Source organism: Capsicum annuum, chromosome 6 (assembly GCF_002878395.1).
Source record: "Capsicum annuum cultivar UCD-10X-F1 chromosome 6, UCD10Xv1.1, whole genome shotgun sequence".
In the NCBI taxonomy this organism is placed as follows: Eukaryota; Viridiplantae; Streptophyta; class Magnoliopsida; order Solanales; family Solanaceae; genus Capsicum; species Capsicum annuum.
Genome location: NC_061116.1, coordinates 149,896,352 through 149,916,089, shown reverse-complemented (window position 1 = coordinate 149,916,089; position 19,738 = coordinate 149,896,352). Strand labels below are relative to the sequence as shown.

The following is a 19,738-nucleotide window of genomic DNA, read 5'->3' as shown; positions in this document are numbered from 1 at the left end:
ACCCTTCGTTATACTTTGTGGCTATTTATACCCTTGCTGTCACGAAAGTTAACACATCTACCCTTAAAACTAACAGTGTGCCTCAAATTAATCAAAATTAACTGATTTCAATTTTAACCTGACCCGATTCACAAACCATCGACCCAACACCGTTCAATTTAACCCTTTTTTTGTCATATTTCTTTCTTTCCCTTCCTTCTCCATCTCCTCCACATTTGAAAGGAAAATACAAAGCTAAATGCAAGAAAAAAAAAACAAAAAAACAGCAACAAAGTCCATGGATGATGATCTCAATATGGAGTTCCTTTGATGCTCTCTCTGATGAGATTTTTGTAAGACCATCGCTTCTCCATCATTTACATCTTCAATAGCTAGCGTGAAAGTCGATAGCCACTGTCTAGTTCATCAGCTGGTATGTGAAGAAGGTCGGAGAGCCACCGCCACCGCCATCATCACTTCAAAATCATTGGCACATCCGCAAAAAAGGTAGAGGTTTGCATTGGAATTCGACGGCGTCCATGTTTATCAACACTGTATTGATATTGATATTGATATTGATATCGATATTGATATTGATATTGATACAATATTAAGTCCATTTGAGGTTTGCATTGTATTTTCCTTCCATGGTTGGTCATTTGCATTGTATTCTTTGAAAGTTAAAAAAAAAAAAAAATGGAGGTGAAGAAGGGAAGAGAAATATGATGGAAAAGGGTTAAATTAGACGGTATTGAGTCGGTAGTTTGTGAATCGGGTCAGGTTAAAATTGAAATCAGTTAATTTTGATCAATTTGGGACACACCGTTAGTTTTGAGGGTATATGTGTTAACTTTCGTGACAACAAGGGTATAAATGACCATAAAGTATAACGAAGGGCAAACTTAACCAATTAATCAAAACCCTTTTTCCTTTAAAAAATTGTTAGTTGCAAGGGGTATTTTTGAGCCATAAAGGTAGGTGAAGGGGTATTTTTGAACTAATTTCAATACTTGAAGGATATTTTTGACCCAAAAGATTAATGAATGATATTTTAAAACTAATTTCAATACTTGAACGGTATTTCTGACCTCTTTTCTTCTTTTATTCATCGCCAGTCTTAATGTGACTTGCACTTACTATAGAAAACATATCATATTCTATTATCCCTTTTTTGTGATAATTAAGGAGTAGTAATAAAGTATTATAGAAGTGAGTAATAGCCTGTTTGACGTTGCTTTTTTCTAAAAAAAAGCATTTTTTTTGATTTTTTTTTTTTTAAAAAAGATAAGTGTTTGGTAAACTTGTAAAAGTGCAGAAACAGATTTTCTGTTTTTGGAAAAAAGCAAAAAATTTATGTTTTAAAAAAAAAAAAACAGAAACAGAAGTAGAAAATTATTTTTTATGACAATAATATCCTTATCACTTATACACATGCGCGCGCACACACACACATATACATTATTAATTAATTAACATGTCTTATAAGTTCTATTTTAAAATTTTATACTTCATATTTACATCATAATTTTTTATTTTATTTTCTTTGAATAAAATTTAAAATATCATTAATGAAGATGATCAAAGAATATATAACTCTTTATTTATATTATTATGATAGTAAATATCAGACGAATCACGTTGATCAAATGATATTTTGGCAACACTTGTAAATATTTTCTCGAATATTTAATTTTAATTATCATAAAAGGTGACATATTTGTTATTATGTGAAGATTTTTTTATATACAGTGATTTAATTTATGAAATAATTTTTAAATTCATTCTTATTTGATGTTTTTAGGCAATATTTAAATTATTTAAGTAATATATCATTATTTAATTTTTTGAACGTTTCTACCTATATAAATATTGATTGAAATTTTATAGTAAGTACTTTTAATTAAATAAAAATAAAAGTTTAATTAAAAATACTATAATAAATATTTTCTGTAAAATAATTTTAATAATAAAAATTTATTGATGCACGTCCTTTTTAATCATTTGTCTCTCAAAATTTTTTCTTAAAAAATATTATTCAAATACAATTTATTTATTAAAATTATTTTTCAAATAAATTTACTAAATATATTTTTTTAAAAAATATTTTTTAAAAAAATTATTTTATAAAAGTATTTATTAAATAAGCAATTCTCCAACGGTAGTACCAAGCAACCTCTAGATAATAAAGTCTGAAAACAACCTGCGTGTGAAAGCGTGTGCCAACCCAACCAACCCCCCACCCCTCCACACTATTGCATTCCTTCCTCTACACACCTCTTTCTTTACATGCCAAATTATGCAAACCTTTTATAGAATTGCACCTTCAGCCATGGCTTCCTTCCCTTGTTCTAAGGTTTACTTCCCTTCTCCCCTTTTCTATACTTATTCTTACTCTAATACTCTCAATTATACTATATAAATTTGTTCATAGTTTGGGGGACTATGTTTTTTTTTTCCTTAATAAAATTTGTATGTTTGTGAATTTGATGTGAAGTGTTCATCAACTGTTTAATTTAAGCACCGATAGATGTGTGAATTTGTTGAGTTATTAATTATACAATCAACATCTTTTTCACTGCTTAATTAGCTTTCGATAATTTCTATGTTGTTTTGATAATTAGTATGTTAGGTCTTGATTTTGAAGGATTGTTTTTTTCTAAGTTGTGTATTAATTTTATCTGAACTCAGTTAATGCAATTCATAACTAGGGTTTTAATTAAAAAGGGACACATTTTATTGCACGTGGTGCTTTAATTAGTTCATTTTTTTGGTTGCATTTTGGACTTAGTTGTATTTGTTGGTTTTGTTAGTCCCGGACAGGGGTTTGTGTATGGCCTGGCATGAGGCAACTTTCTCTTAGGAAGAATCTCCTCTATGGGTTTATGCAGCTCTTTTCAATGCCATTCAAGACCATACGTGGTGTTAGTCGAACACTTGGTGTTTCTAAACTCTGTAGCATCACCAGTACCTCTTCAACTTTGCAAATCGAACTGGTGAGTCCATTGTAACTTGCATTTTAGGCGCCTATGTATACAGCAATTTTTGACTTCATTTTAATAGTGTCATCTGTTTCTTGATTTCAACTTTGGGTACATCCAATCACTCCTATTAATGTGTCATTTGTTGCTTGATTTCACCTATCAGTGGCTTTGGAAAATCATTGAATGTCTTTTTTTCTTATGTAAATTATCTTGAATGAGTGATTGGGATAGGAATAACTGATTCCCGAGGATTTAAAATTGTTCAAGCAGATCAGAAAGAAAGAGCATCTTATTTCGGCAATGAGAAAAATTGTTTGCTTTATATGAAGACGCCTTTGTGTGACTGGGTGGCTTTGCAATGTGGTATTAATCTTCCTTTGTGTTTCTAAAATTTGGCCTAGTACCCTGGAATCACAGTAATTAATGATAGTTAGCTGTTACAGTTAATACACACTGTGTCCTAATCATCCTGGGGATTTTTGTGCATTTCATTGACTTGTCGAAGGTCTAGATCTTGCCTAGTTGGACAAAAAAGGGATTATGTTGCCTCATGTAGAGCATTTCAAAAGGACTTTACTGTATGACATTTCATATAGTTATTCAAAACAGAATAATCTGGTTTCCCCCACTATTTCTGAATTAACTGCTGCACAACCGTAACTATTTGTATACTATAGGAATAAATAGGAGAACCTGGGTAGTTGTCCCGCATGCTCTAATGTGGGCTGTAGCTTATTCCAGCTTCATTATTATTTAGTTGACTTTTGGAGCGCTCATGACATTCGAACTTGTATGTGCAATCTGATGAAATTTTTGACTAGCAATTCCTTTATTCAATGCCTTGTATTCTCTGGTTTGCAGATCTGCTCTCTTTTTCTACTGGAGAACATCCTTTTTGTCTAAATTTTACTATAGATAGGCAAAATGCTCCTTCACTGTTACCTCTCTCAACAAATTAAAAGGCAAAATGCCCGTATATTAGTGTTGTTAGTACATGATCAAATAAGTCTCAGCTCAAAAAATGGTACTATGCTACTTCCATTATGGGTGGGAAAGATGGGAAAGCTTTTTTGGCAGATTTACTTGTTGAGAGAACAATATAATTTCTGTCTTTTCTTTGTTCTCAACTCTACTCACCTCCTGGGCGAGACAATTTCTGCTTCTCTTCGACTTCCTTTCCTCTATGCCTTCCTTTTTCAGAACAAGAGAGAATAAAAGAAAATCATCATCTTGACTTCATAGTGTAACAAGGCTCTCCAACTCTATGTTGAGAAACCCTGATACGTTTTGCTGATCTTTTCTGTTGTCAATTATCAGGTACCATGTCTCCAGGATAATTATGCATATCTATTGCATGATGTGGATACTGGTACAGTTGGTGTTGTGGATCCTTCTGAAGCTGTTCCTGTTATAGATGCACTTAGTAGAAACAACCGTAATTTGACTTATATTTTAAACACACATCATCACTACGATCACACTGGTGGCAACATGGAGTTAAAAGCAAGGTATGGGGCAAAGGTATGATGAAGCTTTCCTCTTGCCACTGTCATTTGAAGTTGTGATAATGTATGGAGATAAAATATAGTATTTCCTAAGGAATTCAGTAGCTGCTGTTGTGCTGTATTATATGATCTATCTGTTTATACTTTATATTGTAGTCTAATGAACAATTTCTGCAAATACCATCTTTTAAAGAAAATTTGGTCTTCTACTTTTCTGATATATAATATCTTTTAGTTACATTGAAGCTAAAATTTAAGTCTAGGTCTAGTATTTTCTGAATTACTACAATTGTTTCTTTTTTCCTTTCCTGTTTTAATCTCTTCTTTTTTATTTTCGTTTTCTTTTTGGGGATTGTGGGTGGGTGGGGGGGTGGGGTGGGGTTGGGGAGGCGTGGGGGTGGGGGTGGGGGTGGGGGTGGGGGTGGAGGATAGATAGGGAAAAGTTTACCTGGTTACAGGTTTTGGTTCAACCAGAGTGATCTTGAAAAAGGAGGGATGTAAAGTTGCTTTACCACTGTGCTCCTGTTGCCATAAATCTCATGAAATGCTTCAAGAGCTATTGATACAATTTTCTCTGTCAGTATCTCTTCCAGACGTTGCTGGGGCTGACCAACTTAGAGTACTTTGTAGGGAAAGAAACCAAAAAGCCCAGCTAAAGCACAGAACATTTTTAACCAATCAACTATTTTTTCAAGCTCATGAATTTCGTTCTAGTATTGGATAGAAATTAGGAAATAACTTCAAATTGATATTTCACTTAAAAATCACTGGTAACTATAACAGGCATTTATCTTTGAGTAGTAGATAGGGTTAACATGCTTGTGTCAATTGAAATATTGTCAGGAGAGGTTTTCATTTTTTACCTGATTTTGTAGGTAATTGGATCTGGAGTAGACAGTGATAGAATACCTGGTATTGACATAGCCCTAAATGATGGGGACCAGTGGATGTTTGCAGGCCATGAGGTGTTTGTCATGGAGACTCCTGGTCACACACGAGGTTGTATTTTAGTATCTGATATCATTTGAAAATTACCTTGAACAGTCTCATAGTCTTCCTTTGCTTTTAAGCCATCTGACGAAACAAACGTCCCTGTCAAACAACACACTTCTTACTGTTTTGGTTTTCTTTGATTTCCGGCTCTCTTTTATGGTTAAATATCAGGTTAACTTTGGGATCATATCACCATTATCTTTGTGTATATTTTCGTGATCGACAGACTACACGTGGTTTTAACAAGTTACTAATTCTTCAAGTTACTTGCTGATCATGTGCTGAGGGAAATATCCATTTAGTATAGGTGAATGAACTCCAGTTGGGAGTTGGTTGACAAGTGGATACACATTGAAAAAATTCTTGTCCAGTAGTATAATAATATCTTACAAGTGAGAGCTTAGAATTTTTACCACGATAATCATTGTCCTCTGTCCAATTACTCATGGTGAGATTCAGGAAAGAGATGACAGATAAAGGGAAAAAATATGTCTATCAGAAATGTATTGCACTAAATAGAGCTGTATAACCATTCGAGCTGTTTATTACACTGTCCATCTGATCCCATTTTGAAAGTGAACCATGAAAGCCTAAATTGATTAGTTAAATAGATGTGAGTTGAAGAAACTTTTGGAAGTTAATATTATTGATAGAATGATGTCAAACATTTTGGTATCCAACTTAAAAAGAGTGTCATATAAATTCAGGTAGAGGTAAATTATGCGCGTTCTCTATTCGTCCCAGCTGTTAATTCTTTTCACATGATTTATGATGAGAAATTTTAGATTTAGGGCCAAGTGGAGATTGCTTCTGATTTAAATTGTGTCATCTTATAGATGGTCATATGTGTGTTTTTTTCCTCCTCAATTTTACTAATACAGAAAAATGCATGCAGGGCATATCAGTTTTTACTTCCCGAGATCAAAAGCAATTTTCACAGGAGACACACTGTTCAGCTTGTCTTGTGGTAAACTTTTTGAAGGGACCCCTGAGCAGGTAAAGTAGATTTCTATCTTGCAGGCTGTATCATCTTTATTTTTTTTTTCTTTTATATTAGTGGGCTTCTATATTGATTTTCTTTTATTTGGATTCAGATGTTGATGATTGTCAACAAGCATGTCTGAGTTGGACTAATTAATGAAAATAAGTTAAACTAATAGTTCTTCTTGTTTAACTTAAAGACTTGATGTAAATTGATGCAAATTCTTGCTATTTTCTTCTCGTAAAATAATGAATATCTATTGTCAATTTGCTGATGGTATCAAAACTAGCCCCGGTTGGTGATTGGATTAGCCGACTGAAAGTAGCTGATAAGTACCAAGTGCCAAAAGATGCTTATTAAGCCTAGAAGCTGACTTTATAAATAAGCAGTTTATGTGTATAGATAGAAACTATGAAACTGATAAGCTGTTTGAATGTTTGCTATAGAAATGCTTATAAGCATTTTTTTGTTAAAATGATTGAAATGCCTTCAACCTATTCACAAAACTTATAAAAATATTTTTTACTTAAAAATCATGAATGATGTATATAGAATGGAGAGGGAGATAGAGTTTTGTCTTTGAAAAAGTATTTTGGGGATTACAAATAAATTAGAATAAAATAGTTTAAAACTTTGTCAAAGCAAAAACGTGTGTGTAGGCTTAAAAGCGATAAGTTTGTTGGGGTGGGGGTGGTGGGTGGTGGGGTGGAATTATTGTTTAGGACATGTTTTGTCTTATCATAAGCACTTTGATGTTACCAAATGCATACATGAGCCGAAAAGTTTTGATTAGACCAACTATGTTGTACGGGGTGGAGGTTTGATCAGTCAAAAACTCTTATATTTAGAAGATGAAAGCTTCAGAAATAAAGATGCTGAAATGAATGTATGGACATACTAGGAGAGATAGGATCAAAGAATGAAGACATCAGGACAAAGTGGGAGTGGTCTTCCTAGTGGACAAGATGGGGGAAGCGAGATTGAGATGGTTCGGGTATGTGAAGAGGAGAGACACAAATGCCCCGTGAGAGGTTTGATGTTGGTGGTTTCAAGGAGAGGTAGAGGGAGGCCAACGAACTATTGGAAGAGGTGATTCGGCATGAATGGCATATCTTTAACGGCATATCCTTAACTTCTTGTAGACATGACCTTAGATAGAGGGATATGAATGTATTGGATTAGGGTGGACTAGTAGTTTGTAGTTGACGTCGTCTCACTTTGTAGTGGGATGAGCTTGGTGGTAGTTTGGAGCACCGTATGTGCTTCTCCTTTCATACCAGTATTATTAATATTACTTCAATACCTGTAGTATTAGTATTGTCCTTTCTTTCAGCATGCTATGTAGTGTTTTCCTTATTATCTGGCATGGATTCTTCACTCCTGTATTCCTGTGTCCAAAACTGCTTTGAATTTCTTTCCTTTTCTTTATTTGAGCGAAGAGTCTATCTTAAGCAACCTCTCCACCTCCACAAAGGTAAGGTATGAGTAAGGTCTACATACACACTATCCTTTCTAGTCCCCACTTATACGATTACGTTGGGTTTGTTGTTGTTGTCATCAGTTAGCTGTCCTTGAGTGTTCTGATTTTTCCTTTTCTTTTCATTTTGGGATCCCCATACGTTTCGTTTCCACCCATTATTTTTGTAAAGAGCCCCACATTGGAAAAGAGATTGGTAATTGGTCTCCTTATATGGACTTGAAAATCCTTCCTCATGAGCTAGCTTTTGGGGTTAAGTTAGGCCCAAGATTCATTCTTTACAATTTTGGTGGACTTGGACTATCCTCCCTCGTGAGCTAGCTTTTGGGGTTGACTTAGGCCCAAGATCTATTCTTTACAATTTTCATTTTTATTTTTTTTATTTTTCCTTTTTTTAATGTGTATTCCAATTTTTACTTTTGTCCTTCAAACATTAACAGTAGGTTTATTTTTGTTGGTCAGAATTAGTTTTAATAGGTAATCAAACCCATAACTCATTGCTTCTTTATTTATAGTAAAGATCGTGATAGGACGGAGTAATCTCACAATATAACAAGATAGAATGTTATAATGGTAAAAGCACCACTTCTAACCAAGTGGTTACGAATTTGAATCACCAAGGGAGAATAAAACGCTGTTGTCCTAGGATGGGAGTTTTCGGTAGGTGTGGTTGCTCGGAATAATCTTACAACCTTTTGAAATTTGAAACAGTAAACGTGGTTTGCAGTGAGCTAAGCAAGTCTAAAATAAGGTTGTAATGGGAGAAATATCTCTACCTATCCTAGGCCGTTGTTAAGTAATGTGCAGATTGATTGGTTTGTGGAACATGAGTTGAAACTCTGTCTGCTATGTGGTATGAAACTGAAAATGTGAACAAATGATGCGTCTTTATATTACATTTTTTTTAGGATAGCTTGCCAACCATTGAACATTGTGAGTACTTATGCTTCTCATGTAAGATTGAACAAAGGCTTTTGGGAGGCTTTGGATGAGACGGTGAAGGGTGTTCTCAACAACGAAAAGCTTTTCATAGGATGGGATTTCAATGGGCACATAAGGTCATTATCGAGGGGTTATGACGATGTGCATGAAGGCTTTGTATTCGATGAGAGGAACGAAGAGAAGTCGTGCTTTTGTATATTACTCGGACTTTTGGGTTGATGGTAGTTAATTCAAGCTTCCTAAAGAAGGAGGTTCACTTGGTTACCTTCCGTAATTTGATGGCCAAGACTCAAATTGACTTTTTGCTCCTTACAAAGGCTGATATGGGTCTTTGTAGAGATTGTAAGGTTATATTAAGGGGGAATCTCTTGACCCATAATAAGCTTCTGGTGATGGACTTAGAGATCAAGAAGGAGGGGAAAAAGAGGGATATGGATGACTGGCCGAGGATCAAATGGGGTAGCTTGACTATGGCCAGCGTGTTTGAGATAGGGGAAAGTTGATGGCTAGAAGGGCTTGGGATAGTAGTGGGGGATGCAGATAGTATGTGGGATGCGATGACTAATTGCATCAGGGAGATGACTAGAGAGATGTGTGTCTCAAAAGGCCACTTTAGCAAGCACCGTAGGGACTGGTGGTGGAATGAAAAGGTCAAAGGAAAGGTGGAGGCTGAGAAGGGAGCTTACGCGAAGTTGGTTCAGAGTAAGGATGGGGAGGAGAAGCAGAAGAATAGGAAGGACTACAAGATTGCTAGGAAAGAGGCTAAGTTTGCTATTACGACGTCTAAGGATGCATTTTTTGAAAGCTTGTACACAACATTAAAGGATAAAAGTAGTGATAAGAAGTTGTACATGCTAATCAAGGTTAGAGAGAGGCAAACTCGAGACCTTGATCAAGTGAAGTGCAAAAGGATGCAGAGGACAAAGTTTTGATAGAGGAGGCCTTATTAGAAAAAGATACAACTTTACTTTCATAAACTCTTGAACGTAGAGGAGGATACTAGCATTGTGTTGGGTGATTTGGAGCATTCTGAGAGGCTTCATGACTTTGGTTTTTGTAGGCGCATTAAGATTGAGGAGGTTAAGGGCGCAATTCAGAGGATGCATAAGGGTAGAGTGACTGGGCCAGATGAGATTCCAGTGATTTTTTGAAAGTGCACAGGAGGGGCAGGTATGGAGTGATGGACCGGGTTGTTTAACATTTTTTGCCAGGACGACGAAGATGTCTGAAGCTTGGAAATGGAGTACCAATGATTCCATTGTATGTGAACAAGGTTGACATTCAGGATGACAACAATTATAGATGTATAAAGTTGTTAGGCTGCACTATGAAGGTTTGGAAGAGGGTAGTAGAGTTGAGGTCAAGAAAGATTGTGACTATTTGTGAGAATCAGTTCCGATTTATGTCACAATGCTCAACTACTGCGACCACCCATCTCGTTAGGAACTGGTGGAACAATATAGGGAGAGGAAGGACTTGCACATAGTGTTCATCAACATAGAGAAGGCCAATGATAAAGTCCTAAGGGAGTTTCTCTAGAGGTGCTTGGAGGCTAGATGCGTACCTGTGATGAATAATATAGGGCGATTAAGGATATTTACGATGGAGCCAAGAGTCGTGTTAGGGTTGGGGGAGGGGACTGTGAACACTTTTTGATAGGGTTACATTAGGGATCGACTCTTCGTCCATTTTTATTTGCCTTGTTGATGGATGTTTTGATGTGGCAAATTCAAGGTGAGATGTCATGGAATATGCTATTTGTGGATAATGTAGTTCTGATTGATGAGACTCGTGGTGGAGTAAATGCTCAGTTGGAGGATTGGAGGCAAACCTTAGAATCTATAGAGTTTAGCTTGAGTAGTTACAAGACGGAGTATTTGCAGATCAAGTTTTGCTAGGTGATGTAGGAGGCTGATGCGGTTGTGAAGTTTGATACTTAGGCCATTCAAAAGGGAGATAATTTCAAGTATCTATCCAGGAGAAATGGAGAGATTGACGAGAATATCACTCATCATATTAAGGCAAGGTGGATGAAATGAACTCACTTTCGGAATCTTATGTGATAAGAAAGTCTCCTAAACTCAAAAGCAAGTTCCACAGAGTGGTGGTTAGACCAGCTATGTTATATGGGACGGAATGTTACCGGTCAAGCACTTTCACTTCCGAAAGATGAAGGTGGCGGAGATGAGAATGCTATGATGGATGTGTGAGTTTACTAGGAAATATAGGATTACAAATGAGGTTATTCGAGGTAAGGTGGGAGTGACTTCGATGGAAGTCAAGATGTGGGAAGCGAGGTTGAGATGGTTTAGACATGTGATGAGGAGGTGCACGGATGCGCGAGGTGTGAGAGGTTGGCTAGGGAGGGTTTCAAACGAGGTAGAGGTAGACAGAATAAATATTAGAGGAAGGTGATTAGACATGATACGAAGCAACTTTAGCTAAACGAGGACATGACCTTAGATAGGAAGGTGTGTGTGGAGGATGTAAATTAGGGTAGAAAGATAGTAGGAAGGAGCGCATCCTTGCTAGTAGGTTGGAGGACTTTGTTTTGTTATGCGTGCTAGTGGCCATAGTGCTAGTCTTGTTTCAGAGTATGGTATCGTTTGCTGTATTACTTAGTTATAGTCTTGTTTATGTTATTATTTGGTGTGTTAATCCTATTGTTTCTTGTTCCTTTTACTATTTTTTCTAGAGTGTTTTTGTTTTGAGCTGGGGATCTATCAGAAACAGCCCCTCTATCTCACCTATGAACTGCATACACTTACCCTCCCCAGACCCTCTTTGCTGGAGTATACTTGGTATGTTGTTGTTTGTATATTCCTGTGTTATACTTGATCAACTTTATGTTACAGATGTTCTCTTCACTGACCAAGATCACATCCTTACCAGACGATACAAATGTCTACTGTGGCCACGAGTATACTTTGGTAAATTAAGTTTTGAACATTGTTGCCTGTTGATAACCTGGTGATAAATGATAACATTGTCAGTTTATTCTTACCTAACTATTTGACATGTTTTAACAGAGCAATTCAAAGTTTGCACTTTCTATAGAACCTGGAAATGAAGAATTGCAGTCATATGCAGCTCATGTTGCCAATCTTCGCAAGAAAAGCTTGTCAACAGTAAGCTTCTTTTGCTGAAAACTGTAATGAGAACAATTTGCACTTGATCTGAATTTAAACCCTAAAAGATTAGGGACACTCGCATGAGTCATGAGCATATGTTCAGTAGGTGTCTCCTCTTTTTATTTTAATCAATCTGTGAGAAGTTAATTGTACTTGTTTGGTGGTTTTGTATTTGATCCCTGTTAAACATTTCCTAATTACACCTTTGCTCATTGGTTTGCTAAGGTGCCCAATACTTTTTCAGTAGGATAAAAGGATTTATTGGTAACCAATGACATCACCAAGAAGATGCTAAAAGTTCCAAAGTTAAACCATGGAACTCGTAGATTGAGACATCTAGAATTATATCTGTATAGACATCTTTAATTTTTAACCAAAAAACTACATAGATAAAAGCATTTCTATATCTTTTAACGCTTACTTTTGGGGAATATATTTCTGTTAATAGGTCAATATTTGCTAATATTTTGTTTATGGTGCTTTAGATTCCAACAACCCTCAAAACAGAGAAGCTATGTAATCCATTTCTTCGAACTTCAAGTACAGAAATCCGGAAGTTGCTAAACATTCCAGACACTGCAGATGATGCGGAGGCCTTGGGAGCCATTCGTCATGCCAAGGATAACTTTTAGGGCTGGCATGGGAATTTGGCGCCATAAACGACTCAATATCGTGGCTTACCATTGTTTGTATAGGAATAGTACATGACCAGCCAAAAAGCAGAAAAGGAATACCGGTTTCCTGTTCCTGTTCACACTTAGGTTGCCCAGTATAGATTATACAACGAGAAGTGTTTTTTTAAGCATTTTGTGCATCAAGTTTGAAATATACTTTTGCATTTTGTGATATAAATGCTGTCCATTTCTTTGAATCCTGCAATTAAAGATGAGGAATCTGCAAATCCAGGAAAACACACTCGCAGACCCCCTCTATTAAGCAAGAACATTAGGTATGGAGAAAAATGGGTTCTATGAGGGGGTCGTTTGGAACGTGGATAACAATAACATATCCAATGTATTCCGATAAAGTGGGTTTTGGGGAGGATAAAATGTACGCAGTCCGCAAATGCTTCAGATGAAGTAGAGAGGTTTTTTTCGATAGACCCTTGTGATTAATCACAGATAATAGTATACCGAGCAGAGAACATAATAACAAACAACAAAATATGGTAACACTCCACTAGATAATAAAAGAAATAAGTTATCCACGGAGTAATATTATAAACTATCCATCTGAAATCACAAACATCCTCAAAACACTACGAATAAGAAGCTACATGACACAAGCATAACACTATGACTGCAGGTAAATCGACAAAGTACTTCTCCCTATTAGTAAGGACTTATAAGTTGTAACTGTTCCATGTTATGCCCAATCACTTCCCTCCAATGTTTTTTCGATCTATCTTTTACTCCATCGAAAATCATCCAAAGCAAGTCTATCATAGCTCCGTACTGGGCTATTCGTGCATCGCCTCATCACATGTCTAAGCTATTTCAATCTCACTTCCCGCATCTTGTATTCCACAAAGCCACACCCACTCTCTCAAATAGTTTCATTTTTAACTCTATCCCTAGTAAGTCCGCACATCCATCTCAACATATTCCATTAGGAGGTTTATACCGTGTTTGTCAAGGTTTAGCTGACAGTAAAAATTTTTCACGTGATTATTTCATCCCATCTCCCCATTAGGATAAATTAGTTAAGGATTATAATTTCAGACTATAATCTCTGAATAATTTAGTTTGTGTGCCAAATAACTTCATCAGTGTAATTTGGTGAAGGATTGAATTCCTGCCAAGTGTATGATAATAAAAGCATGAAAGAATGATGACAATATTTCAAGGGACATGTTTTCTCATTAGGAAAGAACATTTTTTTTCCCCAAATGGTTCGGTTTAGTCAGTTGCTCCCTCTATCTCAAATTATCCGTCTTAAATTGAGATGATATATTGATTAAAAATAATAATTAATAACATGACTAGTTTACTATAATATCCCTATTAAATAATATTTACATTTTAATTTAAAGAAAAAGTAATTAATGCAAAGGGTAAAACATGAATTTTTTTTTATCTCTTCTTGATTAATGAAAAAGGACAAGTAAAATGAGAAATCAAATTAGGAAATTTGGGACGGAGGGAGTACAATATTTAGTTATGCACGTCCTTGGTACTCGTGCTATTTTGAAGTGAATAGTGTATTAAACGGGACATAAATACTCCCTCCGTCTCAAATTACTTGTCCAAAATTTTCTAATTTAATTTTCTATTTTACTTATCTTTTTTCATTAATCAAGAAGAGACAATATTTTTTTCAGGTTTTATCCTTTGCATTAATTACTTTTTCTTAAAATTAAAATGTAAACATCATTTAACAGGAGTACTATGGTAAACCAAATATGTTATTAATTATTTTTTTAATCAATATGTCATCTCAATTTGAGATAGATAATTTGGGACGGAGGAAGTAACAAAATAAAAAGTAAACGAAATAGATTACAAATTAAGAGTTGAACAAAGATATGAGCTATTTAACGGAACTGGCTTTAACAGCCGTTTACATCTAATGAGTAATGCCTAATGTCGCAATAAGGGGTTGTTTGGTAGAGTGTATAATAACAATGCTGAAAATAATGTATTAGTAATGACTGTATTAATAATGCTGGTATTAGTTATACTTGCATTAGTTATGCAGTCAATATTTCTCACGCAGTGTTTGGTTTGATGTATTAAAAATAATAATAAAAATATATTTTTTATAAAATAATATTTATTACAAAAATACCCTTTTAGCTTTGAACACTTTTTCAAGCGGAGAAGCTCAACAGTTGTAAAGAAAAATTTTAATTTTCACTTCTTCATCTAGATCCAAAAATTCCAACAATGAAATCAACAAAATTAAAGGGTAATTTAAGGTGTAGAAAAGAAAAGGGCAAAATATAGAAAATGGTTGCATCATCTTATCTTGCCAAGCTCGTAGAAGGGATGTAAAGTCTGGCCAAGTCAGATCCTATGATTTTCCATACCATTCATTGAAAAGTGTGGGAGCATGTAATTTTTGGTGTCGGAAATTTCACCTTGAGATGTGCTTGATGAACTTCCAGGATAATTTAACGGGAGTTGTTGATATTATTGCAAGGATTGAAAATATCTAGAATAATTTTAAGGGTAATTATGTCATTTATTAAATTAATGCATGTATTGACATTTTTTGTATTGCTAATACATGCAAAATTGGTGGTATTACTAATACATAGAGTGAATAACTAATGCAAGCATTAGTTATACATAGGTTAAAACATATCAAACAAGGTACTAGTAGTATACATTAAGGGGTCGTTTGGTAGAGTTTTTTGAAAAATATAATGCATACATTAGTTAATGTGTACTACTAGTACTTGTTTGATATAATTTTTTGCCTATGTATAACTAATGCAAGCATTAGTTATACACTCTATTGTGTATTGGAGTGTGTATTGATAATACACTCCATTTCCTATGTATTAGTAATACAATGTCTTTTAACACATGCATTAACTTATTAAATGACCTTAATACCTCTCAATTTTCCTCTCAAAATATTTCACCATTTCATTTTCCACCATTTTAATTTGCAATTGTGGATCTTTTTAAAATATTTCACAATTTCTTTTCCCACCATTTTAATCTACAATAATGAATAGTTGATTTAAATAATTGTAACATATTTTTATTATGCTTCGAGGGTCTTTAAAAAGATTAAAAAAATGAGACTATTTCTTAATTTTATGTCTTATATTTTATTTTTATTTCGACTATGTTAATCCGTTGACGTAATATTTCATGCTCAAAGACGAAAGTCTTGCTATTAATTTGAAATCTCTATATACTAGTTTAACAATATTAATTATGTTTGAGATGGTAAAAAATTTTGTTTTAAAAAAGTGTATAAAATCAAAGAAGGATATTTTTATAAACAAACATTTTTTTCATAGATTTTATGTAAGATGTATTATTTCTTATAAATCAAACCAAACAATGTATAAAAATAATATATGCATAACTAATACAAATATAACTAATACATGCATTACTAATACCAACATTATTAATACACTATATTTTACATTGTTTTATACACTCTACCAAACGACCCTGATTGCGCCATACCAAGCAAAATCAGCCATATCATCTTCCTCCCCCATTAGTTCCCCACCATTTTCTTAAAAAACATATTGGGATTTTCTCAAAAGGAGTTGGCCCCACATCCTAAAATTGTCATTTTTCTTTAAAAAATAAATTAAAAAATTTCCATTAGTTTTTCAGAGTCATACATGGACGCCTTCATTTATCCTGGATGCAGAGGCGGACCCACGTGGTTAGCTGAGGGTGCACGTGTACCCAGTAATTTTTTTTTAAAAATCATATATATATATATATATATATGTATAGATATTTTACTAAAGAGTTAATATATATAATTGTACACCCTCAATAACAAAAAATGTCTGGGTGCACTAATTCTGAACTCATATACTAGCATTCTTTGTGCCCAGCGTTGCGGGTTCGATTTTTGATAAATGCCCCCTTTTTTTCCATTTGCTTAACATAGTAACATTTAATTGCCACCAGCTCAGCTGGCCCTACAATTTCAATTCTCCATTTGACCCAGGTATACATCTCTTCCTTTTGTTTTTTTATTTTTTTATTTAATTTCGGATAATGTTAAATCATAAATGCTTTTAATATTTATTTGTTGCTTGAAAGTTAGTATGTAAAATTTATTTGTATTTGTTTTCTTGCTTCTATTTAAGTATATGGACTTTGATTAACAATAAATAATTAATTTTATTTATATTCTCGATGAATTTTTTATTTTGTAGGAATTTGTTATTGATTCTTGTGAATTGAAAATTTGAAATGGATAGATATTATTCTCCTCAACCAAGTTCTAGTTTTAAAGACAATTCTCATCGCCTTAGCAAAAGCAAAAAAGGGCAAAAAAAGTTTCAAGGTCCATTATATTTAACCACAAATTACAAATAAAGCGTGAGATTTAACAAAACTAAGCATAAAGGAGAAAAAATATAAACATATATCTAGTTCAATACTAATAATATAAACATGAATGACAAATATATGAACACAATTTATTTTTAATTAAGTGAAATATTAATTGTTTAGTGTTTGTATCTCCAGAAAAGCCTCATTGAAAGTATATCTTATAAATTTGAACCTAAACTGCACATTAAACGAAGCGAGCGATCAACACAAATTTGAGTCTTTATTCAGAACTTATGCGCACCTTTGACAATACTGGTGCACCCCAGACTTCAAATCCTGAGTTCGCCTCTGCCTGGATGCCTTCTACAAGACGACTACTTAGGATTCTGCTTATGTAGTCACCAAGAATCCCATCGACAAACATGTTAATGTTTCTTTAGTTAGAAGTTTAAATTAGCTTTTATATTTATATCTTATAATTATAATGTTTAAATTTAAATTAAATACTTATTTTTTTCAGGTTCATACTTCGACGCTTCATTCATCTTTGATCTCATCTGTGACACGACCACTCAGGATTCTGCTCATGTAGCCATCGAGGATCCCGTCGACACACATATTAATATATTTTAATTAGAAACTTAAATTAGTTATCATTTTTATATTTTTAATATTTGTTTAAGTTTATATTGATATTCAATTTATTATGTGTTGTAGATTCATACTTCGTCGCCTATGAGCTCATCTCCTGATCCCAATTTAGAGATTCCCCATGACATGTTTTCTAGATTGTATGAAAAAAGACTTGTAAAAAAATATTGTTATTTGGAAAGAAGCATACCTTTCACGATCATGGAGTAGAACATCCTCTTGTTAAGAGGAGGTAGGACAGAGATAGAGGTGATGGTGAAGGTGAGGTTGTATGATGCTTAGGCCGAAGAGTGTTTTAAGGGCTATGCAATATGGAACAGATTGATTTACAAATGTAATTAACTTTGTAATTGATTTGTATAATTTAATGCATGTATTATAGTTATATTATACTTTTTTTTATATATCACTTAATGATAAATATTCAGTAATGATAATTATTATCGTAGTTCTTTATCAATTTTACAAATCAACTAAGTCTAAATACTAAACTACTACTAAAAAACTAAGGCTAAACTATCAAACTAAGTCTAAATACCAAACTACTACTAAAATCTCCGTCAGGTACACAATTCACGAAATAGTGAGGGATATGAGACATTGGATGCAAACGACCATTAATGCCAGTTCTGTTAAATGCCTTACATAACACACTAACTTAGTGCACTGTATTTATTTTTGTTCGACTCTTAATTAATATTCTTTTTCGATTACTTTTTATTTTTTTTAGGTTTTGGACGCTTCACAGACCACATAGTATGGAAACAAATATACTCTAGGTGTGTTTGGTATGAAGAAAATTTTTTTTAAGACTTATTTTTGAAAGAAAAATGAACGAAAAAAGTAAATTCACTTGATAAAAGAATGTTTCTCTTACAAAGGAGCTTTCTTATGCAAATGACAGAAGCACCTACCTTGTTGTTAGTAAGGTAAGAAGAAGACAAGGCTCGCTCCGTCGTCGGCTCGAGTTTGACTCTGAATTTGGATTTGTCAAATGACCAAGGTCTATATTTTTGGAAAAAATTCATTTGAAATTCAATTGTTTAATGATTTTTAATTCACAAATCTAATTTAAAATACTTTCTCCATTTGCAGACGCAAAAGGACATTTGCGGACGCATATCCAATGCAAATTGAAGGGACATGATTCTTCAGTTCACTGTTTAAATGTTGCTGATCGGATTTGTAGACACATATGTCCATTTAAGTTTGCAAATATCAATGCCACACACTTCTCAACTTTCTGATTTGTTTGTTGACTGATTACTACTGTAAATGGGCATTTGTATCCACAAACAGCTCGATAAATGTCCATGTCGGTCCAAAATAGTGTAACTTTTCAATATCTTTGCTTCTTTTCTTAAGCAACACCTTTTGGCTATAAATATCCGATTTTCCTCAGATATTGGTATGAAATTTTGAAGTTAAAAAACTCTTCATTCTTGCAAAAACTTAAGTGTGATTTACTACAGTTGAGTGAGTTTAAAGTTTAACGAATTTGAGATACCGCTATTCTACTGAAGTGAATCATTTTATCTTAAAAGGATGTATTCCATTTAACCTCGGGTACTTAAGGAGAATAATTTCATTAAGGACATTTGTGAATTTAGTGGATTTGATTTTTCTATCTTTATCTCTTTTTTGTTTATTTACTATTTTTCAGAAATAGTTTGAACACTGCGCTATTCATGTTTGGTTTGAATACAAATTTTATTTAACAAAAATAAAAATCTTAAGGAAATTAGACAACCCTTGAGTTTAAAGGGTTCAGGTTGAGTAGGACCAAAATAAAGTATAGAGAGGTGCAAGTTCAGTGACTTGAGGCAGGAGGACGAGGTGGTAGTGAAGTTGGATTCCCAGGTTGTTTGTAAGAGGGATAATTTTAAGTATATTGGGTCTATAATTCAGGGGAATGGAGAGAGTGATGAGGATTTCTCTCATTGTATTAGGGCATGATGGATGAAGTGAAGGCTCGTCTCGAGAGTGTTGTATGATATGAAGGTGTCTCCCAAGCTAAAAGATAAATTCCACAGAGTGGCAGTCCGTTCGGCCATGCTGTATGGAGCGGAGTATTGGCTAGTCAAGAACTCTCATATTTAAAAATTAAAGGTG

At 34.1% G+C, this 19,738-nt stretch overlaps 1 protein-coding gene across 1 annotated transcript; it reads left to right on the top strand.

Moving 5' to 3' along the window:
- Positions 1-2,145: 2,145 nt before the first annotated feature.
- Positions 2,146-12,861, top strand: LOC107852146 (probable hydroxyacylglutathione hydrolase 2, chloroplastic). Its single transcript, XM_016697201.2, has 8 exons — positions 2,146-2,332; positions 2,790-2,972; positions 4,278-4,481; positions 5,341-5,464; positions 6,354-6,454; positions 11,715-11,789; positions 11,889-11,987; positions 12,476-12,861. Exons 1-8 carry the CDS (start codon positions 2,276-2,278, stop codon positions 12,620-12,622), a joined length of 990 nt encoding a protein of 329 aa, XP_016552687.1. The 5' UTR covers positions 2,146-2,275; the 3' UTR covers positions 12,623-12,861.
- Positions 12,862-19,738: the final 6,877 nt, after the last annotated feature.

Bases quoted from the DNA above. Each gene is read 5' to 3' on its own strand.
- LOC107852146 (XM_016697201.2), top strand. From the start codon at position 2,276: ATGCAAACCTTTTATAGAATTGCACCTTCAGCCATGGCTTCCTTCCCT. The intron at 2,333-2,789 runs GTTTACTTCCCT...TGGTTTTGTTAG, and splicing joins CTTCCTTCCCTTGTTCTAAG to TCCCGGACAGGGGTTTGTGT. The intron at 6,455-11,714 runs GTAAAGTAGATT...TTTATGTTACAG, and splicing joins TTGAAGGGACCCCTGAGCAG to ATGTTCTCTTCACTGACCAA.